Genomic DNA, 26,296 nt, shown 5'->3' with positions numbered 1-26,296 from the left:
GGCCAGTGAGATAGTATGGCAGGGAAGGTGCTTGTCTTGAACTTGACTGACCCAGGTTCGAGCCATGGTATTCCATATGGTCCACTGAGCCTGCCAGAAATGATGCTTTTTTTGTTTTTTAGGTCACACCTGGCAGTGCTCAGGAGCTACTCTATGCTCAGAAAGCACCCCTTGCAGGCACAGGGGGCCATGTGGGATGCTGGGATTCAAACCACCATCCTTCTGCATGAAAGGAAATGCCTTACCTCCATGCTATCTCTCCAGCCCCCAGAAATGATTCTTGGGCACAAAACCAGAACTAATCTCTGGGCACCACCAGGTATAGTTCCAAAACAAGGAAGAAAAGAAAGAAAGAAGGAAGGAAGGAAGGAAGGAAGGAAGGAAGGAAGGAAGGAAGGAAGGAAGGAAGGAAGGAAGGAAGGAAGGAAGGAAGGAAGGAAGGAAGGAAGGAAGGAAGGAAGGAAGAGAAGGGGGAGGGGAGGGGGAGGGGAGGGGGAGGGGAAGGGGGAGGGGGAGGGAGGAGGGCGAGGAAGGGGAAGGAAGGGAAGGAAAGGGAAGGAAAGGAAGGAAAGAAGGAAGGAAAGGAAGGAAAGGGAAGGGAAGGAAGAAAGGAAAGGAAAGAAAGGAAAGAAGGAAAGGAAAGGAAAGGAAGAAAGGAAAGAAAAGAAAGGAAAAGAAGAAAGGAAAGAAAAGAAAGGAAGGAAAAGAAAGGAAGGGAAAGAAAGAAGAAAGAAAGAGAAAGTGAAAGAAAAGAAAAGGAAAGAAACAAAGAAAAGGGAAGAAAGGAAAGAAAGGGAAGGAAGGAAAGGAAGGAAGAAAGAAGGAAAGGAAGGAAAGGAAGAAAGGATAGAAAAGAAAGGAAGGGAAAGAAAGAAAGAAAGAAAGAAAGAAAGAAAGAAAGAAAGAAAGAAAGAAAGAAAGAAAGAAAGAAAGAAAGAAAGAAAGAAAGAAAGAAAGAAGGAAGGAAGGAAGGAAGGAAGGAGGAAGGAAGGAAGGAAGGAAGGAAGGAAGGAAGGAAGGAAGGAAGGAAGGAAGGAAGGAAGGAAGGAAGGAAGGAAGGAAAGGAAAGGAAAGAAAGATAAGAAAAGAAAGAAAGAAAAGAAAGAAAAAGAAAAACTCTCAGACCAGATGCTCGTGGTCTGTCATGAAAGCCATGTGCCATCTAGCACTTTCAAACAGTGGTCGATACCTGTACCACCTTTCAGTCTTCAAAGCTTCAAGAAACCCACCTATGATACTGGAGCTATAGTGTTGCAGGCAAGGCACTTGCCTTGCATGGAGCCAACCTAGATTAAATCTCCACCATCCCATGTAGTCCCCTGAATTTGCCAGATGTGATCCCTGAGCACAGAGCCAGGTGTAAGTAAGGCCAGACAGAGCATTGCTGGGAATGCCCCTCTACCCAAAAAGAAACCCAAACCCACCCATATTCTTCTTTCTGCCCACCCTCTCAAGTACCCAAAATCCATCCAGCTACTGGAACCTCTTCTCTCTTGCAAAATATTGGACCTTGCAAGTAGCTAGGTTTCCATCTCCTACTGGTTCCAGTGGCTGTTCCCTCTCCCCGGCTCTGTAGACTTGATTTTCAGAAAGAACACTGGCTCTTCCATCCCTGGTAGCCCTCCTTTTCACTCTTTTTTTTTTCCTTCAAGCTGTGCCACACGTGTCCAGCTCATGCTCCAGACTCCCTCCCCATCGCTTCCAGGTTTGCCTGGGGGCTGCTGACTGACCATGGACTGGTGTCTTTGCAGGCCTACTATGTGCACCGCCAGCCTGAACGACCTGGAAGAGATCCCTCTGGAAGAGGATGACTCCGGGAGTGTCGAGTTCCAGATCTTGGCTTACTACGTCAAACACCACGTCTTCAAAAACCACTCTACTCTCTTCTCGCCCAAACGGCCCAGGACACGCAGCCTGGGGAAAGGACTCGGGAGTTGGGCGGCCAGCGAATCGTGGCCCTCGCTGCCGTGGGCGGCCAGACAGTCCTCGGCCCCCGAACAGACCATCAGTCTCACCAAGAAAAAGTCTTCTTGGAGAACGCTCTTCGGGGTCGCGGAAAAGGAAGAGTTCCAGAGCGCTTGTGAAGTAGATTCTGAGAGCCCCAAAGTAGAGAAGTGCCAGACTGGACCCCAGGGACAGCAGTGGACCCGGTCCCTCTCGAATGTGGAACAGCGCGTGGAACCCAAAGGTAAGCAATGGTCTCCTGCCCACCTTCTGGGTCTTTCCCTGGGCTCACATTCATGTGGGAATATGTCCATGGACCCTTGCTCCCTAAGTTAGTAGTATTAAGAATCGCTTCTCCTAAGGCTTTTGAGACCAGGAGTGACTTCTGAGTGCAGAGCCATAAGTAAGCCCTGATTATCACCAGATATTCCTTCCAAAAAAAGAAGAGAGAATCACTTTGCTGTTTTTAATTGGGGGCCATATCTTGTTCACGCGCTCAGGGCTTATTACTGGCCCTGTACTCAAGAGATCATTTCTGGCAAAGCAGGGCTAGCCACATTCAAGGCAAGTGCCTTAAAACCATGACTACCTCTCCATTCCTTGCCATGCCCATTTTTCTCCTCCAGACTGGACAGAAACCCAAGATGGCACTAAAGTAGCCCAGGAAGGATTTGCTGCACCACAGTCTCTAAATACATGTTCTGAGCCAGGGAGAAAACACCAAGGACTAAGCACATGCTTTGCATGTCAAAGGCAGGATTTGGTCCCCAGCACTGTACAGTTCCCAGAGCACCACTGGGGCAAGGTCCCTGTATACAGAGCTAGGTGAAGACCCGAACACCACCAGATGTGGGCCCCCAAACAAAAAATAATTTAAAAACACATCTGGAGACTGGAGAGATAGCATGGAGGTAGGGTGTTTGCCTTGCATGCAGAAGGACTGTGGTTCGAATCCCAGCATCCCATATGGTCCCCTGAGCCTTCCAGGAGCGATTTCTGAGCATAGAGCCAGAAGTATCCCCTGAGCGCTGCCGGTGTGATCCAGAAACCAAACAACAACAAAGCATGTCTGCTATGCAAATTGCCAGCCTCCCTCTTCATGGACCAATACAAAAGTCAGAACTCTGGACACACGAACTCAGGTCTTTGAATTTCTATCGGATTTGGGAGGACAGAGATCTCCCACACATGCAAAGTCTCTGGGTGGAAGTACTTTTCAAGATAGTAAGCAACTAAGAAGCCTGTGGGCAAGACCTTTCTTCATGGGGCTTTTCTCCGAGACTTGCCTTCTCTCTACCCAAACTTGTTTCAAGCCTCAAGACTTCTTCCCCTGCCAAGGGCTTATTTGGGGCAGCCCACACCTAGATGGGCTGGAAAGTCGGGGACTGTGTCTTTCTGGTCAGCCAACAGGTGGCAGCAGTGCTTCACTTTTTAAATGTGATGTAGAACATATCACGCTTTGAGGGGGGCCAGAATCGTGGTCCCCAGACAGCTTTCCAGTCTCCCCATCTTGTTTCGAAGGAGAAAGGGTTTGGGGATGCACAGGGTGGTTTGTGTTCACGGGTTACTCTGGTTTTGCACTCGGGAGTCACTCTGGGTGGGAATCGGGGGACCATCTTGGATGGCGGGGATAAAACCTGGGTCGGCCACATCAAGGCAAATGCCCTATATACTGTATATCGGCTCAGAACTAGCGTTGCCATCTTCAAGGAAATATCTATGCCCCGCCTGAGAATTTCAGAAGGAACACTATGGTCAGGGTTATCATACACACACACAGGCAATTGCAACCTTTCACCTAGGCCTACCTGAGACAGCAATGCTTGGGATTTGGATCTGGCTGAAGTAATGCCTGGCATAGGCATTATTTTCTTTTTGAAAATTTGAAACACCAGTTAGTTGGCCTAGTGGGGACACTAGGTCTCCTGAGTAACACTTGGGAGGCCTCCAGATTAATTGCTTATAAAAACATGTAGATAATGAAATTCTACAGGGACCAAGCTAATGGCTAAATAATATACCCTACAGATACAGCTACATGAGGACCCCTCAAAGAAAGAACTAGAAATGACCACAGGCTCCCCCTGCTAGCAAAGCTGAGGGAAGAAGCAGTTCCAGGTCCACCGCTCAAAACTCATCACACACACATACAGGCTCAGAGAAGCAGGAGGGACTGAGTACACACAGCAGTCTGAGGAGGGAGCTGAGCCAACCCCACAGCCCAACACCCAAATCCTTTTCTCCTCCTTTCTTTCCCTCCTTGTTTCCTTCCTTCAGTCTCTATCTGCCTTACCTTCCTTCCATCTTTTCTTCCTTCCATTCTTCCTTCCTTCCATCCTTCCCCTCTCTTCTGCATTCCCCTCACCCTCTTCCTTCCTCCTTCCTTCCTTCCTTCCTTCCTACCTTCCTTCCTACCTTCATCTTTCCTTTCTTTACTCTTTCTCTATTTCTTTCCTTTCTTCTCTCCTCTCCTCTTCTTCCTCCACCTCTCCCTCCTTTCTCCCTCTTTCTTTTCCCTTTCTATTTTCTTTTCTTTTCTTTTTTTTTTTTTTTTTTTGGTTTTTGGGCCACACCCGGTGACGCTCAGGGGTTACTCCTGGCTATGTGCTCAGAAGTCGCTCCTGGCTTGGGGGACCATATGGGATGCCGGGGGATCGAACCGAGGTCCGTCCAAGGCTAGTGCAGGTAAGGCAGGCACCTTACCTCTAGCGCCACTGCCTGGCCCCTCCCTTTCTATTTTCAGGGCACACCCAGCAGTGCTCAGGGGCCCATTTTGTATGTCATTGTTTGCAATGAAAGTGCTTTAACTATGTTCTCCAGACTCTGTGTCTTGGGGCTGGGAACACAGCAGCAGTATTCATGGACAACAGCAGTATTCATGGTCTCCTTCCTATACATTGCAGAGCTCAGGGACCTTGTGACCATCAAACCTTCCCACCCCTCTTGGAGCTCTCTTCCCAGCCCTTGTTGCACTTTTTGGCTTTTGATGGTGAGAAGAAAAATCCTCCTCTGATTTCTTCCCATGATCAAAAACAAGTACCAGTAAAGGTCTCTCAACAGAAGGGGCTGCCCGCCTCAGCTTTAAACTTGTGTGATCTGTCCTCCCTTCTCACTTTCCTCTCTCCTTGCTTTCTTGCCTCCATTATGTGAGTGGTTACTCAGTTGTGCTTTGGCTAAGCCCTATGAGGCCCTATGAGGGCCTCTCATTCTATTTCCATCTCGACCTAGAGAGAGCGCAGCTTAGCATGTGCCTTTCCTTTGGTTCTTTTAACCCTAGGCCATGGTTTAGCATAAACCACTATTTCCAGCACTCAGATACCATAGTTCAATGAGAACTTGGAGGTTCTGTCCCAAGACAAAAATCTCTGTTAGAGGCCTGTTAGGGGATGTAAAGACTACTTTCCAAAGCTATGCTTCAACAGTTTGCAGCATGTTATAATTAAGATTAGGTCCAACAACATATAGTAGGAAAATAGCTGTGGCTTCAATAATATAGAGATTTTTCTTCCTCTCTCATTAATATTAGTAAATTTTGGTGACCCAAACCTGGTAACTGGAACTCCATGCTCTTAATGAAATTTCCTTTCTACAATCTCCCCTCTTACATTCCAAAGTGGATGCTAGGGCTCCAGCCATCGTGACTACATTCCAAAACAGGAAGAAAGATAAGCATTGAGAAGACAAGTGTTGACTATTCTCTGGATAACTCAATCCCCCATGAGAGTGCTTTCTCAAAACTGCACCCAACTTCTTAAATTTCACAGGCCACTCCTTTACTGCAAGGAGTTTGGAATATGTTGTTTTCTCAGCTGGTCCCATTGCTACCTGTGATGTTTTAAGAGTCTGTTACTCAGAAAGAAGAGAAAATGAGTACTAAGGAAAACAGCAGCCTCTCTCATGGAAAATCTCTTCTAAATTTTTCTGCCTTTGCTTTTTCAAAGAAATGCCTTATCACACACCCTGCTTTCCTGGTCTCTTTGGTTCTGCAGTGACCTCTCTAAAAGACCCCAAAGGAGCAGGGGAGGGAGTGAAGAGATAATACAGCAAGAAGAACTCTGTCTTGCATTTGGCCAGTTCAGGTTGAATATCTGACATCTAAATACCCACAGCAGCAGCACAAGGAATAATTCCCAAGTGCAGAGCCAGAATGAGCACTCAGCATCACTGGGTACAAGACAACAGCAACAACAAAAAGACCCACAGGTTGGGCAGCCTACCTGTTTTCTGAACACCCCTTCACATATCAGATAGGTCCAACCAACTCTGACAAGAAGAAAATTGCTGGGGCCAGAGAGATAGCATGGAGATAAGGGTGTTTGCCTTGCATGCAGAAGGACGGTGGTTCAAATCCTGGCATCTCATATGGTCCCCTGAGCCTGCCAGGAGCGATTTCTGAGCGTAGAGCCAGAAGTAACCTCTGAGCGCTGCCAGGTGTGACTCCAAAACCAAAAAAAAGAAAATTGCTCCCCTTTTTTCCTTCCCAGTTTTGTAAACAGGAATATTTCTTTTCTTTTTGTTTTTTGTTTTTTTGTTTTTTGTTTTTGGGCCACACTCAGCGGTGCTCAGGGGCTACTCAGAAATCGCTCCTGTCAGGCTCGGGGCATCATATGGGATGCTGGAAATCAAACCCGGGTCTGTCCTGGGTTGGCTGTGTGCAAGGCAAACGCCCTGCAGCTGTGCTATCACTCTGGCCCTAAACAAGAAAATTCAAATGGGCCTTAGCTAAAGCTAGTTAATCTGTTTCAGAATGTGTTGATCATGTCTCAGGAGCACATTTTATCTTGCACCATCTAGTCATACCTTCCAGTCATGGAACTCAACCTCCAGGGTTCGACAGGGCACTTCCAGCCCTGCTGTTTGTCTTGCACATGGCAGGGGCTGAGGGTGGGCTGGGATGGCCTTTGGGGACTTCATGGACTAAAGCCTCATCCCCCCCATTCTTCCTAGATAACTTGACCTTACCAGCAATACCCTGCCCATTTCCTGGGAGGGGTCTTGGAAAAGGTAGATAAGGCTTTAACCAGAGGGGATTACGCCCCCTTTTTGGTCTTTTGCCTGCATGGAGGTCAAAGGGAAGATGGCTGAAAGGAGTTAAGATGCAGGGCTAGCTAAGAATGGCTGAATGCTTAAAAGGTTATGATATAGGCCACACATGTGGTGGATAGGGCATGAATAAAGTTGATGCTTCCTGAAGCCTGCCTGTGAGTGAGTTCAATACCCGTCGCTTTCCTGGACCCCAGACCCACTGGTTGATGGGGGATGAAGCCACGTGGACATGGCCTAAGAATAAAGGCCTCCATCCTTCTCAACCCAGCACAATCGTTAATTATTTAACACTACAATGGACCTTCTCCTTATGCAAGATGGACACAGACAGCTCTGCTGCTGCAATTAGAGAAGAGCCACCTACTGGCTTTCTTTCCCAGACCTGGGGCCTCAGCACAGGACAGGACTCCCAGGGAGGCAGCCTCTGGATGTGACTGGGCCCATGCATGGCCATCGGTGAGCTGTACTAAGGTGATTCCAAAATGGGAAGTCCATTTGTTTTATTAAAGTGAAAAGGAAAATGTTGGCCTATCCACGTTATGGATAGATCATCCCTTCAGTGAGTGCCCAGAAGTGGAACAAGTCTATAAAAGTGAAATGAAGTAAAGAAGTTAATGACAATCAACACTGAAACCTTTACTTCTGAACAACTCATCAACCTGGCAAAGACATCTTTGACTGTCCCATCTATGACTGCTTAGTTACTATGTGTTTTCAATAGAGGCCACCCTATTACGGAGGAGAAACACGCGCACGCGCGCACACACACACACACACACACACATATTCACACATATTCACACATGCTCATGCTCAGGGTCACACCTGGAAGTACTGGGTATGGGAGTAGTAATGCAGTGCGGGGTGTAGAACTCAGTTCCTCAAGAATGCAAGGCATGTGCTCTGCCTTGAGCCACATCCCTGGCCCAAAGCCACCCCAAACACTGCATTCCAAAATTCGGCTGTGCAATATAACTGGACCTGCATCAAGTGTCCTTGGAGGCCACATGCACTGTGGCTTCCTGGCTCCACGATGGCTCTGGGAACCTATCAGTGTTCACCAAGCATGTGATACTGCAGGCCAATGAGAGATACTTGCCTGAATGCCTGCTTGAGGCTTGAGTAATGACTGGCCTGAGAGCAAGCAGAGACAGTTCTGTCAGTGACAACCCCGAAGCCTTGTCAAACGATTGAATGCCCTTCTGTGAGGTAGGGGCCAGTTCTCCGGTGCACAAAGGGTGTCCAGAAAAAAGAAAGAATAAAAACAAAAGCCCAATGAGCATTCCCTCAAGCAAAGAACCCAGCCCTCTCTTATTGTTTCTTCCCTGGGCAAAGGAGAAGGGGGGACCCTAAGTTTGCAAGATATCAAAAAGAGGGTGCAAAGGGACTATTGTGTTGGGGTGGCAATCATTCCCCTTGTGAACTTCCCTGCCCCAGGCTCTGCCAGGCAACTGCCAGCAGTCTCCAAAGAATGGGGCCTCTCCGCCCCCCATTCGCCCCTCACTCTGGCTGGGGTTTGCCAGCAAGACTACTGTGCATACTAATGAGCCTGTTTCTTTACTTCTCTTTCCAGCTGTGGACCCCAAAGTGGTCTCGGTTGCCAAACGTGTTGCTGAGATCGTCAACTCCTGGCCACCCCTGGAAAACCAGGGACCAAGTCTCGGGTCCAAAGGGAACTTTCTGCATCAGGTGCCCGTCAACTCCTGGCCACCTCTGGAAAACCAGGGACCAAGTCTCGGGTCCAAAGGGAACTTTCTGCATCAGGTGCCCGTCAACTCCTGGCCACCTCTGGAAAACCAGGGACCAAGTCTCGGGTCCAAAGGGAACTTTCTGTATCAGGTGCCCGACATCCAGCCACAGGGAGCCAACACCAGGATCCGCTTCGTCGGTGGCGGCAAGATAGGTAATAAACCAGCCCTGATTTGGGCTGGGCATGCATCAAGGAACCCACCCCCTGCCCAACGTGGGAATCGGGGACACCGGACAAGAGGACAGGGCAGCTGGGGGGCTACACAGCTGTCTGAATTCCACTGCAGATCCAATCCACTTGTCCAAACTCACTGCTGAGTCCTAATAAAAGTCTTGGATGTAGGTGAAGTGGGAGGATAGGCACACTGGAGGTGCTCTGGCTCCTTCTCCTACTTATAGCTATCTCCCCACACTCTGGGGCAGGGACCCAGCAAGACCTCTTTCTCCAGAGTATCTGGGTCTCCCCATCTTGTGAGCCTGAAGACTGCCAAAACTGAAAGGGAGAGTTGGGGAACAAAATTAGTGAGAGGTTGAGTGAGGGTTCCGGAGGATAAAGGAGATGCCTTGGTGTGTGTGCATAAAAAAGGCGTCTCCCTTCACTGTGTGCGCTGGAGAGTGACCCCCAAAACCCAGCCATGCTCTGGGTTATGTCTGTCATGAGCAGCGCCTGCAGTGTCCCCTTTTGGGGAGGAGGGTCACACAGAGCCAGCCTCCCACTGCCCCCCCAACACAACCCAGCATCTCCCACTAGCCCATCCCTAGCCCTCTTGGGCAAATTCCTCTGCTGATCTAGGGGACAGGAGGGCCTGGTCTGTTCTAATAAGGAGGTGCACTCTCCATCCCTCACTTCTCCTGATTTCCTGAAACTACTTCCATCCTCTTGTTAGCAAGTTTTGAGGATGTGGCTCAACAGTAAAACCAAAACCTTGAGCAGGAGAGATAGTTCATTGGGTAGGATGCTTGCCTTGCACACAGAAGACCCAGGTTCAATTTCTGGCACCCCAATTTGACCCCCTGAGCAACTCCAGAAGTGAACCCAGAGCCAAAAGTAAGTCCTGTGCACAGGCCTAGAGCTCAAACAAACCCAAAAAACTACATGCAGGGGGGTCCAGAGAAAGAATACAGCAGGAAAAGTGTGGCCTTGTATGTGTGAGATCTGGGCTCCATCTCTAGCAAGCACCCCACAGACCCTCCAACCTCCACCAAAAAAAAAACAAAAGATAAGTGTTAGCAAGTTTTTAGACAAGAAAAAGCCTTCCTTCCTCCCAATATGTCCTACACATAGGTTCACAGTTGTCTGTGAGGAGGCTAGCCAGTGAGGAGGGAGAAAATTTTGCCATCTCATGCTTTCACTCACTTTTTTCTTTCTTTCTTTCTTTCTTTCTTTCTTTCTTTCTTTCTTTCTTTCTTTCTTTCTTTCTTTCTTTCTTTCTTTCTTTCTTTCTTTCTTTCTTTCTTTCTTTCTTTCTTTCTTTCTTTCTTTCTTTCTTTCTTTCTTTCTTTCTTTCTTCTTTCTTTCTTTCTTTCTTTCTTTCTTTCTCTCTCTCTTTCTTTCTTCCTTCCTTCCTACCTTCTTTCTTCTTTCTTTCTTTCTCTCTCTCTTTCTCTCTCTCTTTCTTTCTTTCTTTCTTTCTTTCTTTCTTTCTTTCTTTCTTTCTTTCTTTCTTTCTTTCTTTCTTTCTTCTTTCTTTCTTTCTTTCTTTCTTTCTCTCTCTTTCTTTCTTTCTTTCTTTCTTCCTTCCTTCCTTCCTACCTTCTTTCTTTCTTCCTTTCTCTCTCTCTTTCTCTCTCTCTCTTTCTTTCTTTCTTTCTTTCTTTCTTTCTTTCTTTCTTTCTCTCTCTCTTTCTTTCTTTCTTCCTTCCTTCCTTCCTTCCTACCTTCTTTCTTTCTTCTTTCTTTCTTTCTTTCTTTCTCTCTTTCTCTCTCTCTTTCTTTCTTTCTTCTTTCTTTCTTTCTTTCTTTCTTTCTTTCTTTCTTTCTTTCTTTCTTTCTTTCTTTCTTTCTTTCTCTCTCTCTTTCTCTTTCTCTTTCTCTCTCTTTTTCTTTCTTTCTTTCTTTTTTTTTTTTTTGGTGTTTGGGCCACACCCGGCAGTGCTCAGGGGTTACTACTGGCTGTCTGCTCAGAAATAGCTCCTGGCAGGCACGGGGGACCATATGGGACACCAGGATTCGAACCAACCACCTTTGGTCCTGGATTGGCTGCTTGCAAGGCAAATGCCACTGTGCTATCTCTCCGGGCCCTCACTCCACTTTCTTATAAAGGCATTCTATAACTAGTATGCATTTAGTGTGCTATAATAAATCCACTGTGAAAGATCATGTGAAAAAAGTGGGAGATCAAATGAGTTTAGAAATGAGGTGAAGCCCCCACCCCACCCCCAAAGCAGGCCAGGACCCAAGACATTAGACTAACTTCTTTGGAGAGAGAAGCCACAAATTTGTCTCTGCAATCTGCCTTCATCCCTTACCCTCCCACCATGTCCCCTCCCCATCAGTTGATGCTGAAACTGCAATGACTGGAGATCAGACACACACTGTTGTACTGCTGGCATGTTTTTCTATGGTGCTCAGATGGGTCACACCCTTCTGTTGAGGTGTTTGCACCCACCACGCATCTCTTCTGCCCCAACAATGACCCCAGACAGCTGATCGGCCAGGATTGAGCAATGGCTCAGTGTAAGTGGCAGTGGACCTGATCTCACAGTTCTTAGGCACTAAGGAACTCCTGACCCAGGCTCTAGACTTTCTTTTTCTGGTATTTTTTGGGAGGAGGGGTGGGGGTGAGGATGGAATCCAGAACCTCTATTTGTGAGACAGACATGTACTCTATTTCTGAGTCCCACCACCCCTCCCCTGGCCCCTCAGCTTTTTAACAGCTAATACAAATAGGGGTGTAATCCAATAGGGAATTTTGTGCTGTCCATATGGAAAAAGCCCAACATTTAGGAAATGCCTAAAGACCAGAGAGGAATGTGCCTAAATAGCCTTTGGGAACGGATCATGGGGAGCAGAACTAATGTGCCCAACATCATTCTTACTGTAAACAGAATGATGGATTTCATGGTGAGAATTGGGGGGGGGTGTAGAAGAAGGGGGAAAGAAGAGGAGGCTAGAGAACGGAGGTTCTGGGATAATATGTGCCTGATAGAAGATGCCAGGTATGATTTCACTGGCTCTGAGCACTGCAAAGCATTTACTTTTCCTTCTCAACCTCTAGCCAGACACAAGTATTATTCCTGGAAAATTTTAAGGTTTTTTTTTTCCCCCTCTTAGAAGAAATAACTGGAATTTTCTCCTGGCAGATATAGAAGACCATGCAATCACCAGAATTGTCGAGCTGTTGAAATATTCAGGGGATCAGCTGGAAAGAGAGGTAGGGGCTTCTTGAGCTAATGTATCATCTCTCTCTGTGCCTGTGCATTGAAACATGGGACACAGAGCCAGGTTTGCACCCCAGGACACAGCCTTTGTCCTGTGCAGAGGTCTGCTTCCCACTTAATCCTCAATTTTATTTCCTTTGGAGTCAAACTACTTCATGCTGGCAGCCTCTCCGAAATGAATCACTTTGGAAAACATAAGAGAACCTTCTGGAACCTTGCTAGAATTCTTTGGAAATGAAAAAAGTAACTTTGTTATTGCAAGAATAAGACACCAATAAATTAAAATGTGCTGAGTAGAATTATAAACCTCTTTCCCCATGTAACCGATTCCCCAGTGAAGCTGAGACTCATTTTCCCTGCAGCCTGGATTTTTCAGCTCACAGAGACCCCAGACCTTGAACTTTTCTAAAATCCTTTCTTAGAACTGCTAAGCTGGTCTTTCTTGTTAGTTTGGCCAGAGAGGCAAGTGGGTGTTAACTGTAAAACTTCTGGTCTCCTCTCCTAGAGTAGTGACAAGTTGTGATTTTAATCAACAAAGTAGAAGAGGGGCCAGAGCAGTGAGTAGGGCACTTGCCTTGCATGCAAGCCAACCTGGATTAAATTCCTGCCAACCTATATGTTCTCCGGAGCCCTCCAGGAGTGAACCCTGAGTGCAAAGCCAGAAATAAGCCTTAAGCACTGCTAGGTATGCCCTATCCCTCTCCATTAAAAAAGAAAAAGGAGGGGCCAGGAAGGTGGCACTAGAGGTAAGGTGTCTGCCTTGCAAGCGCTAGCATAGGACGAACCACAGTTCGATCCCCCGGCATCCCATATGGTCCCCCCAAGCCAGGGGCAATTTCTGAGCTCGTAGCCAGGAGTAACCCCTGAGCATCAAATGGGTGTGGCTCCCCCCCCAAAAAAAAAGAAAGAAAAAGAAAAAGGAAAAGGAGGGCCAGAGTGGTGGTGTATAGTTAGGGCATTTGCCTTGCATGCAACTGACCCAGGACGGACCGTGGTTTGATCACCTGATGTCCCATATGGTCCTTCGAGCCAGGAGAGATTTCTGAGTGTATAGCCAGGAGTAACCCCTGAGTGTCACCAGGTGTGACCCAAAAATCAAAAAAAAAAAAAAAAAAAAGGAAAGAAGAGAGGACTGGAGAGATGGTACAGCAGGTAGGAAACTTGCCTAGCATGCAGTCAACCCATGTTAGATACCCAGCACCTCATATGGTCACTGAACCTCTTCAGGAGTAATCCTGAAGTGATCCAGAGCCAGAAGTAATGCATGTATCCTCCAAACAAAAAAAGGATTATAATAAAAATGAACTCTTCAGGGGCTGACTTGCTACAGGTTCAGTCAATGGAACCCTGCCAAGGGTTGCTCTGAACACAGAGCCAGGAGTAGCCCCTGAGCACTGCTGGGTGTGTCTCAAATCTTCCTCCACTTCCCTAAAGGAAGTGCTAGGCTTCTGCACCTGAACATGACCAGCATTGGTGGGCTGTTCTCCCATCTGCCAACCAGGCGTGCTCTGCAGCGCCTGCAAGTAGCTGCCAAAGATGGCGCCTGGAGGTAAAGAGGGCAAGGCAGATACAGCAAAGGAGAAGCTGAAAGAGAATACGGGGCAGCCTTGGGTCAAGGGCTGATTTGGGAAGGATGAGTTTGCAGGCACCAGGATTCCAGAGAGAGCCCACAGTTCAGTGTAGACCTGGGCAACCAGTAGAGTGCTGCAGGATTCTTCCTAGCTCAGGGGTTCTGGGGTCCTCAGACTTCCTCCTTCTCACCACAATGTGCAAGAGGCTGCCCAGGCTTGGCCACTCCCTTCCCACCCTCAAATCAGTTTCTGTACTTAACACACTGCTGACAGGGAGATGTTCCTAGACAGTAACAGTGAGGACCCCCATGGGCATCCCCATAGCAGTTGAGTCCTGTGTCCCGGAGGAGGAGCAAGCTAGCCTGGGGAAGTGTTTCTTCCTGCTTGGTGGCTTTTAGAGGTCCACTAGACAATCTTAGGGAACCAGGCTCAAATTCTGGGTCCAGTCTTTGAAGAATCTCCCCAGCCCCTGAATAAGCTGTTCGTCCAGTCCTGGGATGGATACTAGCTTCAGTCTGGAGCTTAAGTCCAATTTCTTCCATGGAGTCATTGGGCTAGAGGCATCCCTGCTCATTCGTGCTTCAGGTGAGCATCGAGATGGACCCTTGAGGTTTAAGAAGTGTGTTGGTCTCCCCTGTAAGTTCCCTTTACCCACAATTGCCATAAGACACCATAACCCCAGCCGGCTGCTTCTTCCTCAAGGCCAACTAGCAGGTTTCCAAAGAGGCATCTGGTCTCTGTTCCCACACATGTATGTCTTCACACCTACAGAATTTTCCAGGGTGGCTGCACTCACCCCAGCACCCAACTGGAGGCAGAGTGTGGCTCTAAGCCCCAGAGAGGAAAAGCAGAGATGCATGTAGAGAGGGGTCAGGAATGAAATAGACTTGGAAGGGCCATGGAAAGGAGTCAAGGATTAGAGGGCAGTTAGGAAAATTTGAGGCAGTCCCAAGCAATGCCCAGCCCTGCCCCTCATTCCAGACCATTCCAAGAAATTCTCAACTATTTTAGCTGGTGTTTTAGTACTTGGGCTGAGGATGCTGGGGATGTAGTTTAAAACAGAGCACTTGCCTTTTGTGTACGTTGGCCCACAGTTTGATCCCCAGCACTGTGAAAGCTAGTAAGAATCTTGGGCTCAGGGGCTGGAGCAATAGCACAGCATTTGCCTTGCATGCTGACAACAAAGGATGGATTCCCGTTCGAATCCTGGCATCCCATACGATGGTCCCCCGCAAGCCTGCCAGGAGTGACTTCTGAGCATAGAACCAGGAATAACCCCTGAGCACTGCCGGATGTGACCCAACCCCCCACCCCCCAAAAGAAAAGAAAAGAAAAATCTTAGGCTCAATACTGAAGCTGAGTATGCAGTCAGGGGTGTAAACACAAGCAGGCTCGGGGGACCATCTGGGATTCTGGGAATCAAATCATCATCTCTCCTGGGTCAGCTGCATGCAAGGCAAATGCCCTACTGCTGTGCTATTGCTCTGGCCCCTGGAGTTCAGTCTTAGCACATACAAAGCTGAGCTATCTCCCTTATACTCCCTGACCATTGAGCTACTTCCCAGCCTGGTGAAAATTATTTTGAAGTGATTTCTATACTCTGGGGGCTGGAGTGATAGTATAGCAGGTAAGGCATTTATTTGTCTTACACACAGCCAACCCTAATTCGATCCTCTGTATCCCATATAATCCTCCAAGCCAGAAGTGATTCCCAGGAGTTAGTCCTGTGTATCAGTGGGTGTGGTCCTAAAACAAACAAAAATCCTGTATTCCAGAACCATTCTGAAAAGGGAGGCTGGGAGTGGAGGTGGTCACTATGGTATATGGTCTGCCTTTCACTGTCACAGGGAGCATCGTCAGAGATGAAAGAAAGGTGAGGGTGACTCATTTGCCCAGGATTATTCCCCATCGAGGAAGTGGAGGAGGCATGTTGGCCAAGCATCCTCTGGCCCTGTCCTTGAGGACATATCCTCTCGCAAAGCATCATGGTTACCATTTGGAGCCCAGAATAGAGGGCCTGGGGCTCAAGCACAGATGATACTTGCTCACTTGTCTACTGGCAGTGCTCAGTACAGGCTGCCGGTATAATGGACAGGAAGTATGACTAGAAAACTTCTATCCCCTCACCATCTGTTCAGCTGTCCCAGTGGCCACGCTTATGCTTCTCCTTTTTCTGCAGCTGCAGCGGGATAAGAATTTGATGCACAGCTTCCAGGACGGGCTGTCCTACTCCATTTTCAAGTCCATCACAGACCAGTTTCTCAGAGGTGTGGACACCAGAGGAGAGTCCGAGGTCCGAGCTCAGAGCTTCAAGGCTGCTCTTGCCATTGATGTCATGACCAAGCTCACGGCCTTTGACACCCACCCCATGAATCGGGTACTGGGTTTCGGAACCAAGTACCTGAAGGAGCACTTCTCGCCCTGGGTCCAGCAGCATGGCGGATGGGTAAGTGCTTTCCACTTGACGGTGGATTGGGGCAGGGCCAGAGAACAGACACAGCAGAGTAAGTCCTCAGAGCATAGCCAGGCATGATCCCTGAGTGCAGAGCCAAGATTCAGCCCTGACTGTAGGTGTAGCCTCAAAATAGTAGCTGGAGCAATAGTACAATGGTTAGTATTTGCCTTGCATATGTCCAATCTAGGTTTGACTTCTGTCACCTCATATGGTCCAATGGGCCCACAAGATGTGGTCCCTGAGCACAGAGCTAGGAATAAGCCCTGAGCACCACTGAATGTGGCCTTAAAACAAAAATTCTGATCTAGGAGATAGTAAAGCAGTTATGGCACTTGCTTGGCATGCTTCTGACCCAGCGCCTTGTGGCCAACACTGCCAGGGAGGCCCAGTTTACCTCCACCCCATCTCTACAATGCAGGGCCTGAGCAGCATTGTATCCTTGGGCCCTTGTGCCAAACTGATGGCCAAGTAGGTTGAGAATGACTTATGGGGCCAGGAGTGACTCCTGAGCACTGAGATGGGAGTAGACCATGAGCACTACTGGGCATAGCCACAAGGGGAAAAACAAACAAGTAAAAAAAAGAATCTTTCCAGGGGCCAGACCCATTGTAAAGTGGGGAAGGTGTTGGCCTTGCATGTGGCCAAATAGGGTTTGATGATCCCCAGCATCCCATATGATTCCCTGAGCATTACCAGGAGTAATTTCTGAGCGCAGAGCAAGTGTAACCCTGAGCACTGCTGAGTGTGGCCCAAAAACCACCCCCTCACCCCCGCAAGTAAAGAATCTTCTCAGAGTTCAGCGGTGAGGTGCTGGGGAGTGTTTCGAATGAGAGGGATCTGTGAAGTGATCTATGAGATCAGACAAGTTGAACAGCCAGGGATGTGTCCCCGCTGACAGAAACACATTTTCCATGCTTGTCACCATCATCAATAAATATCTGCCACACTCTCAGGGGTCCTGGGGGAGGGTGCTGCAGTCAGATGCAGCAGGAAATGAAGAGGTGCTGGAGTTTGAGATGAGATTTCAGTTCCCAATGATTCCACAGGCCCTGGGAGTGCAGTAGGGAGGAGCTGAGGGTCTCCCATACTCTGAGGCTGACAGGGTGTTGGCAGGGGGGAGGGGGGATCCTCAGAGATTGAGGGTTTGTGATTTTTTGTCATGGCCACTTTGATCCAGACTTTGACAGGGGCTCAGTGATAAAAAAAAAAGGGGGGGGGGCTGCAGTGATGTTTTCAGGCAAATGATGTTTCAAATCACCAGGCCTAGGAGGCTCCTTCACCCCACTCCCTCAGCCTCAGCAAACTCCCCACTATCAACCAGTTGCTGAGTTTGTGGGACCCTGAGGGGCAGCTTTGCTGATCTGTCTGTGCCCTGGAGCTCAGCTGCAGCTAGGGTGCTGCTGGTGGATCTGTCCACTTCTTCCTGCCCTTAGCAGTGGCAAGTGTGGCTCTGTCCCGACCTGCCCAGCATTAACAGGACCTCCAGTAGGCTGAGTTTGTTGGTGACCCCAAAGGAAAAAACAACTGATCTGCCAGAGGCAAAGTGGTCTTGAGTGGCTCCTACGAGGTCACCATCTGCCATTTCCTCCTATTTTTGATTTGGCAGCAGAAGCTCTCAACTAAGATGCCTATGTGGTGCCAAGAATCAAATCAGGATTGGCAAATGCTCCCCCACTATCTCTCCAGTTTTATCTCTGTGTTTAAAATTCAGAATACCGGGCCTGGAGAGATAGCACAGCAGCGTTAGCCTTGCAAGCAGCCGATCCAGGACCAAAAGTGGTTGGTTCAAATCCCGGTGTCCCATATGGTCCCGTGCCTGCCAGGAGCTATTTCTGAGTAGACAGCCAGGAGTAACCCCTGAGCACCGCCGGTGTGGCCCAAAAACCAAAAAAAACAAAAACAAAAAAAAAAAATTCAGAATACCTCAGTTGTGCATCAGGAGGATCAAGTCCTCTTCACTCTGCAGCTTTAGTCTTCCCAGGGCCCCTTGCAGCCCTCCTCTGACCCAGGTCCTTCCTGGTTCTTCCAGCACTACTACTGTAAACACTATAAACAGAACTCAACATTGCTGTGAATTCTGTTTCTGTGCTTTCCCAGAAAGATGCAGCATCAACTGGGTTCTCGGGACAGTTCTCACATGTCTGTTTCCTTCATCACTTGGGCAGAAATGTCAAGCCTGGTCTGTGAATAACATGGCTGTATAACCACTCTCTTTCTCTCTCTCCTCTCTGTGTGTCTCTGTCTCTCTCTCCTCTCTCTCATACCTATATTCTATACTCACACCCGCACACTCAAACTCACACATTTGCACATATTCACATACACACTAATCAGACTTAATTCAATGCAAAGTCCTTTGTTTCAAAGGATACCATTCATGAAGGAAAAAGGAGTCAGAATGGAGGTAAATGCAAATTATCTGCAATTGGAAGTATTTAGAATGTATAACTAACTCTTAAGACTCAACAGTAGGGGGCTGGAATGATAGTAAAGTGGTTAAGGTGCTTGCCTTCTATATGGCGACCAGGTTTCTATTCTGACATCCCATTTGGTCACCAGGAGTGATTCCTGAGTGCAGAGCCAGGAGTAAGCCCTGAGCACCAAACCCCACAAAAAGAAAAAAATCCTCAGCAGTAAGAGATAAATCTCCCATTTTTGAAATAAATTTTGATTTTGAAATTATTATTCTCCAGAGATCTACAGGTAGTGGGCACCAAAGAGATCCCTTTGACATAAAAACCATGGATACAAGCTACTTCCTAGCCACTAATTTGGCTAACTTTGTTTTGTTTTTTGAGGGTCACACCTGGCAATGCTCAAGCATCACTCCTGGTGATGCTCAAGGAACCTCCAATCCAGGTTGCCTATGTGCAAGGCAAATGCCCTACTCACTGTACTCTCTTCCACCCTCTGACTAATTAAGACAAGTGTAGGAAAGAATACAGGGGTTAAGGATCTTGCCTTGCATGAAGCTGACCCCAGTTTGAGCATCTACATGGTGTCTGAACACTACTAGGTATAGTCAAAACTCTTCTCAAAGAAAGAAAAAGAAAAGAACAAATATCGAAGCCAGAGAAATGGCTCATATGACTGGAGGCCCAGGTTTGCTCCCCAGCAACATACTATCCCTCAAGTATTGCTGGGAGTAGCCCCTGAGCACCAAGATTTATCCCTTTCCTGGTCTGAGGCATGCTCACAAAATCATGACTCTTGGATGGGTTTGGAGCAGAGGTAAAAGTGAGGAGAGTTAGAGAAAATCTACATTTCTTTTCTTTTCTTTTTTTGGTTTTTGGATCACACCCGGCAGTGCTCAGGGGTTACTCCTGGCTCCATGCTCAGAAATCGCTCCTGGCAGGCTCAGGGGACCATATGGGATGCTGGGATTCGAACCAATGACCTTCTGCATGAAAGGCAAATGCCTTACCTCCATGCTATCTCTCCGGCCCCAAGAATCTACATTTCCCAAGAACCATGTTGGAAAGTTGAAACCACTTCATGAAGGAGATCAAATGAGACTGAACAGGAGGGAGACAGTCGCCAGCCTCTGCCACTTCCATGGGCCCAGGTGTCCTGAGGCTGGCTGGATGTCACTAGAGTGTGGGGGAAGGAAAATTCCATGCACAAGCTTCCCAGGGAGTCAAGGGTCTCTCTGTCCTTCAGTGCATCCAGTTTTCTGATGCCATGGCAAGCCTATGAATAGGTTATGCACACATTATTTCTGACCAAACATTGTCTATGCTCAGGGTCAGAATACTCCTTTCTAACTCAGGTGTTACTCCTGACAGTGCTCAGGGGATTGAACCGCCAGGCCTTCCACATGTAAAACCTGTCCTTCAGCTCTGAACTATCTCCCTTGCTCTTTGCAGCCTTAAGTACAGCTTGTAAGAAAGCCTTTGTCCACTTAGTCTGCTCGCTTTTTGGGGAGTGGTTGGGTCCTTGATTGAAGAGTTCCTGGGAGGCCAAATCACCTTTCCAAATCTCCCTCCCACAATTAATCCCTGGGCTCCAGTAATGCCTAGAAGAGAAAGATGGGTCATGGTATGTTTTCACATCAAAACATTCAAAAGTGTACATTTACAATGATTTTTCTTCCCCCATCTCCAGGAAAAAGTCTTTGGGGTATCACAGGAGGAGGTAGACTGATTCAGCGAGGGAAGGCTGTTGATCCAGAAGACCCACAATCTGGCCTGGTTCCTGTACTGTGTCTTGGGGCCGATTGCAGTGAAATTGAAAGCACAAAGGCAGAAGAAAGGAGTATTCAAAATCCTTCCTCCTGAGGCAGCCAGAGAAGCCTGGTTGTCTCTAGTGCTCATCGAATGCAACCTCATGGCCTTTCTTGCGCACAAGCTCAGGCCCTCTGGTTGAGTGTCTGGGGAAGGCTAGAACTACCCACATAGCAATTTCCCCATTCACATGTTCGGACCAGACCATCATCCAGTCGGCAGCATTAGGTGGGTGCATTACTGACATCTGCTCACCTCCTGAGGTAGAAATCATAAATTCTGCATCTGCTTACTCTTTGGTTTCTGGACTATGTTCTTTTCAGGCCACACTTGTGATTCAGGACTTATTCCTGGCTCGATGTTCAGGGATCACTCCCAACAGGGCTCAGAGGACTATGTATAGTGCCCGGGGTTGAATGAAGCACAGCTCTGTGTGAGCTACGTACCTTAAACTCTGTGCTTGCTCTCTGGCCCTGATAGTTTAAAACTACATTTAGATGACTTGAGACTTTCTTTCAAGCCTGTTGGTGAGAGTTAGACACAGCTCAAAGAAACTTGAATTTACCTCCACATCCTGTCTCATGCATGAGCTGCTCTTTAGACTCATTTCTCTGTAAAACTCCATTGGCAGTTTCAAAACTTCCAGTTTGGCAGAAAACAGTTCACCCTACCATCATCCATGAACTCTGTGACCTCACCGTCTCCTTCTCCAGGACCCTGGGACTCATATTTGCGGCTGTATCATAATTAGTAGATGGTAAAATCCACATGTGGAAAGACCACAGTCAAAGGCATACATGAGAGTTCAAATCAATAACGCACCGTAGTGCTGAAAGTTGCCTCTTCCGTCAAAGCAGTAGTGGACTGCCTTGGTGAAATGAATACTGTTCCAAAGTGTTTTAGTGAGTAAAATAGGGCCATAATAAGTACTTAAAACACACATAAATTTTAAAAAATACTATCAAATTGGAAGCTCTTATAATTTTAGAGATCTCTAGCACCCAATAACATAGCCTGATGTAAAACAGGTGTTTAATAAGTGAATCAGTCAGGTAAATCCCGTCCTCCAGTATCTCTCCTTCACCCCTCCACCCCCTTGCACACTAAGCCCTTCATTGACACAGGAACAAGTCTGCTTCTGCCTCTGGAACCAGCACTTCTGCTATAACTTGACCATCCTGGTCTCTATCCTCCTACTGCTTGGACTTCTGAGCCTTCATGGGATAGTATCTTTCCTATTTTGCCACAAATCCGACATATTCCAGCCTACCTTGCCACTGCACCCCACTACCTGCAGAAACCTTGGTGAACCATCCTTTAATCACTGAGGAGCTGTATTTGATCCCTTTCCCTATGAGATGGTCCATCAGACCTCATGGATAGCACACCAGAGAGCTGAAGAAGCCCCAGACTTCCGGGTAGACTAAACTCTCTGGATGACAAGTGTCATCTCATTTGTTTCCCTAACGCTTGCCATATGTGGGGACCACACATGCTGTCTGTTCCCCTCGCCACATTGCTTCCACCCAGAAAGCAGACTGGATGTGTTGGGATGTGTGGTACGTGTCAGCTGGGCTGACTCCACAAGGGTTTCCAAACACCTGCCCATTCTGGCCGAGCTATAACCGCAGCTGAACTTACTCTCCTGCTTGAATAAAACTTTTAAAGGACATGTCTTAGGACTCTGGTGCATGAGGTGCTAAAGAGTGGCCCCTGAGAAGTAAAGCAACCCCATAGGATAACACTAAAATACTGCAGGGAGTGTCCAACCCCATGCTCTTTGGAGTTCCCAGAACCCACTTCCAGTGTCAGTTTGAGGCCCTTCCCTAAGAGGCAGTTCTTGGCAACAGCAGTGGGAGGGAGGATTCTGCTCCATCTAGCTGAGTCTACCAGGAGACTGTCCCAGTCCCAGGACTCCAAGAGCTGCCAGGCACCACTCAGCCCCCACCAGCGGCTGGTCCCTTGCGTCTTGCCTGCTGGCCACAGGCTCAGAACCCAGGAGCAGTTCATTTTGTGGAGCACATCTCGTAGAACTGATCCCAGTTCTTTCACCCGGACGAAAAGCAAAACTTGGAAGCCAGCTAAGAAATGGGAGAAGGAAGTTATGGAGAAAGGGGTTGCACCTTCCCCAGAGCTCAGACTACAGTCTGGAAACGCTCCTTCCTTGGCCCCTGGGGCTTCTCTAGAGATTTTACTCCTCGGACAAGAAGCACAAACTCATATATCTCAACCTAATTCCAACATTTCTCATAGTAAGCATTATCAGGGCGAGCTTGGTTATTGTAGGGGGGAGGTTGTCGGAGATTAGATCAATTGGCTGCATGCAAATACTCTACTTGCTGTACTATCTTCATTCAGTCCATGGTTAGGGTTTTTTTTCCCCCCATGATTAGGTTTTTTTTTTTTTTTTTGAAAAAAAAAAAAAAAAAGTTGGAAAGGCTGAGCATGGTTTGGGAATCTGTACATCCCTTCTCCTCTCTAACTTCTTCTCAAGTTGCTTTTTCTGGTAACCAGCCAACAGTACCAGGTGTTACTCCAAAGTTAGCCACTGAAACTCAACAAGGCTCCCCTGTAATGCTCATACTTGCTTCCAAGGCATTGGGAGTTGGGGGCCAGGATAACGACCGAAGAGCAGGGAACTAATTCTCAAAGATCACAATAACACGCTATTCTGTTAGTTCAGAACAATTGCTGGTTCTTCCGAGGAAAACCTGAAATTTATAAGGGGGAATAAACTCCCCAAAGTGCACAGAGAACAGAGCAGGATCTATTTAAATGGGTCCCGATCAAAATGTCTACATTCACTCAAGCACTGGGTGGAATACTGAGAATTTTGCCTAGGTGGAAAAAAAACAAGCGCTTGATTAAATGTACTTCTGGTAGGCCGGAGAATACAGGAGAGCTGAAAGGAATAAACTAGTATCAAGTAGCTTGTTCAGGAACAAGCTCAGAAATCTTTCTAGGATCACAAAAGCAGTTGGCACCAACAAGGTAACAATATCTGGCACTTAATAATTACAAGACATGTTTTTTTTTTTTTTTTTTTTTTTTTTGGTTTTTGGGTCACACCCGGCAGTGCTCAGGGGTTATTCCTGGCTCCAGGCTCAGAAATTGCTCCTGGCAGGCACGGGGGACCATATGGGACGCCGGGATTCGAACCGATGACCTCCTGCATGAAAGGCAAACGCTTTACCTCCATGCTATCTCTCCGGCCCCAAGACATGTTTTTTTTAAAAAAAGGCAACAAAATGAGATCCATTATAAGGACAACAAGCAAGCAGTATTAATCTACATTCCTGATAGCATTAGACAGAGAAAAACTAATGTTATTTAGAGTCCTCCAGCGTGTTGGCTTCACCTGAGCAATGAAAGAGGCCAGGCCCCAAAGGGGACTTTGGACACACTGCCAGGTGTGACCCAAGAAAATAAATAACTAAATAAAATAAAAGTGGGGCCAAAGCAATAGCATAGTGGGGAGGGTGTTTGCCTTGCATCTGGCTGACCCGGGTTTGATCTCCAGCATCCCATATGGTGGTTCCCCTGAGCACTGCCAGGAATGAAGCCAGAGTGCAGAGCTAGGAGTAACCCTGAGCACCACTGGGTTTGGCTCTCTCTGCCCCAAGTTACTGGAAGACAAGTAAATCCTTATTGGAGGTGGCAGAAATTTGAGGCACAAAGTAATATCATGGAGGAGGAACTGGCCACGGCTGTATACATCCAACATAGTCTTCAAATTTCTGGTGCTGTGTTAACCAACAGGAGCTGGAGGAGATTCAAGCTACTTCCTCATAGCTGGGATGAAGTGATGAATCTCAGCTCTGGGACCATTGGTTCCGTTGCCCCCAAGAAATCTGGCAGGGGTGAGGGCAAAAAACCCCAAAAAACAAGAAACAAGATTTCTGGCAGGTCTGGGGAGCCCAGGCTGGGATTTCTGGAAAGGCAAAACCTCATGGTGGGGAGCAGAGGAGGACCTGGATCTACTCTACAGTATAACTAATAAAAATGGCAGTGTGGTGGTGGTGGTGGGAAAACTACTATAGTTAATTCCATGTATTTCAATAAGTTGGAAGAAAGGTCAAATGCCTAAAATTATAAATGAATCAAAACAAACTTTTTTTTTTTTGTTTTTGGTTTTTGGGTCACACCCGGCAGTGCTCAGGGGCTACTTCTGGCTCTATGCTCAGAAATCGCTCCTGGCAGGCATGGGGGACCATATGGGATGCCGGGATTTGAACCATGGACCTTCTGCATGAAAGGCAAACACCTTACCTCCATGCTATCTCTCCGGCCCCAAAACAAACTTCTAGAGTAAAAAAAAAATTTTTCTAACATTAAAAAAAAAAGAAAATGGGGGCTGAAGAGATAGCACAGCGGTAAAGTGTTTGCCTTGCACGCAGTCAACCTGGACAGACTCAGGTTCGATTCCTGGCATCCCATATGGTCACCAGAGCCTGCCAGGAGAGATTTCTAAGTGCAGAGCCAGGAGTAGTCCCTGAGCTCCAAAATAAAGTGAATGAATGAATGAAGTAGCCAGTGAAATAGCTCAAAAGGCTAGAGTGCATGTAAGAGTTCAGGGTTTGATCCCTGGACATTCATATTTTCCCAAGCACCAAAAGAAATGACTCCTGAGCACTGACCTAGGGGCAAACCTTGAACATTGGTAGGTGTGGGCCAAAACCAAAAAATTCTCAAAAACATGGGTTTAGATGAATAAAAACAGGATAGTTAAAATACCACCTAGATGGGGGCAGAGCAACAGTACAGTGGGTAGGGCATTTGCCTTGCATAATGCCAACCCAGATTTGATCCCTGGCATCCATATGGACCCCAGAGCCTGTCAGGAGTAATTTCTGAGCGCACAGCCAGGAGCAAACTAAAACACCTAAGAAAAATTGAAGCCATTAATAATACACCTGGTTGTTTTTTGCTTGTTTTTGGGTTTTGGGTCACACCTAGCAATATGTAGGAATCACTCCTAGTGGGCTGGGGGAGCCATACGGATGATGGGATGAAAACTGGACTAGCCATGTGTAAGACAAGGGCAATATCGAGTATACTATAGCTCTAGCCAATAGCTATTAGTTTTGGTGTGTGTGTGTCTGTGTGTGTGTGTGTGTGTGTGTGTGTGTGTTTGTGTGACAGAGAGAGAGAGAGAGAGAGAGAGAGAGAGAGAGAGAGAGAGAGAGAGAGAGAGAGGCTCTTGCTTACATACAGTAGACTTTGATTCAGTCCCCACACCACATGGTCCCTTAACACTGCCAAGTGTGGGCCTGGAGTCCTTTGAGCACCACAGAGGGGGCTCAGGTAAATCCCTGGCACTTGCAGGGCCTATGCAGCACTGCAACCTCAGACCCTATCAATGAACTTAGTTAGGTTGAGATTTGCTGGGTGGGATCCCAGCCCCCCCCACCAAGCTAATGAAATAAAGGCATATCATAGAGAAATAAATGACAGCAAACATTTTTTGATGAGTAACACATAATCAAGATATTCAAAGTATCAAAAATAAACCGTCAAGACAGAATTATATACCCAACAAAAAATATGCATAGATGAAAACAAGACATTTTGAGATGGGGCCGTAGAGATAGCAAGGAGGTAAGATGTTTGCCTTGCATGGAGAAGGTCGGTGGTTCGAATCCTGGCATCCCATATGGTCTCCTGAGCCTGCCAGGAGCTATTTCTGAGCATCGAGCCAGGAGAAGTCCCTGAGCACTGCCGGGTGTGACCCAAAAACCAAAAAAAAAAAAAAAAAAAAAAAAAAAAAGGCCTACCTAAAAGCAATGAATTGTGGGATTTATAAAATGCAGAATGAAGTGTATGACAACAGTAGTACTAGAAGACATGGAGGTGTAATTGTTAGTGACCATACAAGACATGAAGCATAATTTCATCTAAAAATGTAAAGGCTGCAGCTAAAAACAACA

General features: G+C 47.3%; 2 protein-coding genes across 2 annotated transcripts in view; both read left to right on the top strand.

Annotated features, from left to right (window-relative positions):
- Positions 1-26,296, top strand: part of BORCS5 (BLOC-1 related complex subunit 5) — a 714,757-nt gene that overhangs the window by 384,153 nt on the left and 304,308 nt on the right. The gene's annotated exons all lie outside the window — the stretch shown is intronic.
- On the top strand, positions 1,755-20,362 carry BCL2L14 (BCL2 like 14). The gene is made up of 8 exons (XM_049783342.1): positions 1,755-2,188; positions 8,564-8,647; positions 9,279-9,327; positions 9,759-9,787; positions 11,854-11,862; positions 12,049-12,113; positions 15,871-16,137; positions 20,251-20,362. Exons 1-8 carry the CDS (start codon positions 1,759-1,761, stop codon positions 20,287-20,289), a joined length of 972 nt encoding a protein of 323 aa, XP_049639299.1. The 5' UTR covers positions 1,755-1,758; the 3' UTR covers positions 20,290-20,362.

The sequence above is a fragment of the Suncus etruscus genome, chromosome 11 (genome assembly GCF_024139225.1).
Source record: "Suncus etruscus isolate mSunEtr1 chromosome 11, mSunEtr1.pri.cur, whole genome shotgun sequence".
Taxonomy (NCBI): domain Eukaryota; kingdom Metazoa; phylum Chordata; class Mammalia; order Eulipotyphla; family Soricidae; genus Suncus; species Suncus etruscus.
The sequence above is the reverse complement of the archived record's forward strand: the minus strand, read 5'-3'. Positions and strand labels throughout refer to the sequence as shown.

Bases quoted from the DNA above. Each gene is read 5' to 3' on its own strand.
- BCL2L14 (XM_049783342.1), top strand. From the start codon at position 1,759: ATGTGCACCGCCAGCCTGAACGACCTGGAAGAGATCCCTCTGGAAGAG. The intron at 9,328-9,758 runs GTCTCCCTTCAC...TGACCCCCTGAG, and splicing joins TGTGTGTGCATAAAAAAGGC to CAACTCCAGAAGTGAACCCA. The intron at 16,138-20,250 runs GTAAGTGCTTTC...CCCCATCTCCAG, and splicing joins TCCAGCAGCATGGCGGATGG to GAAAAAGTCTTTGGGGTATC.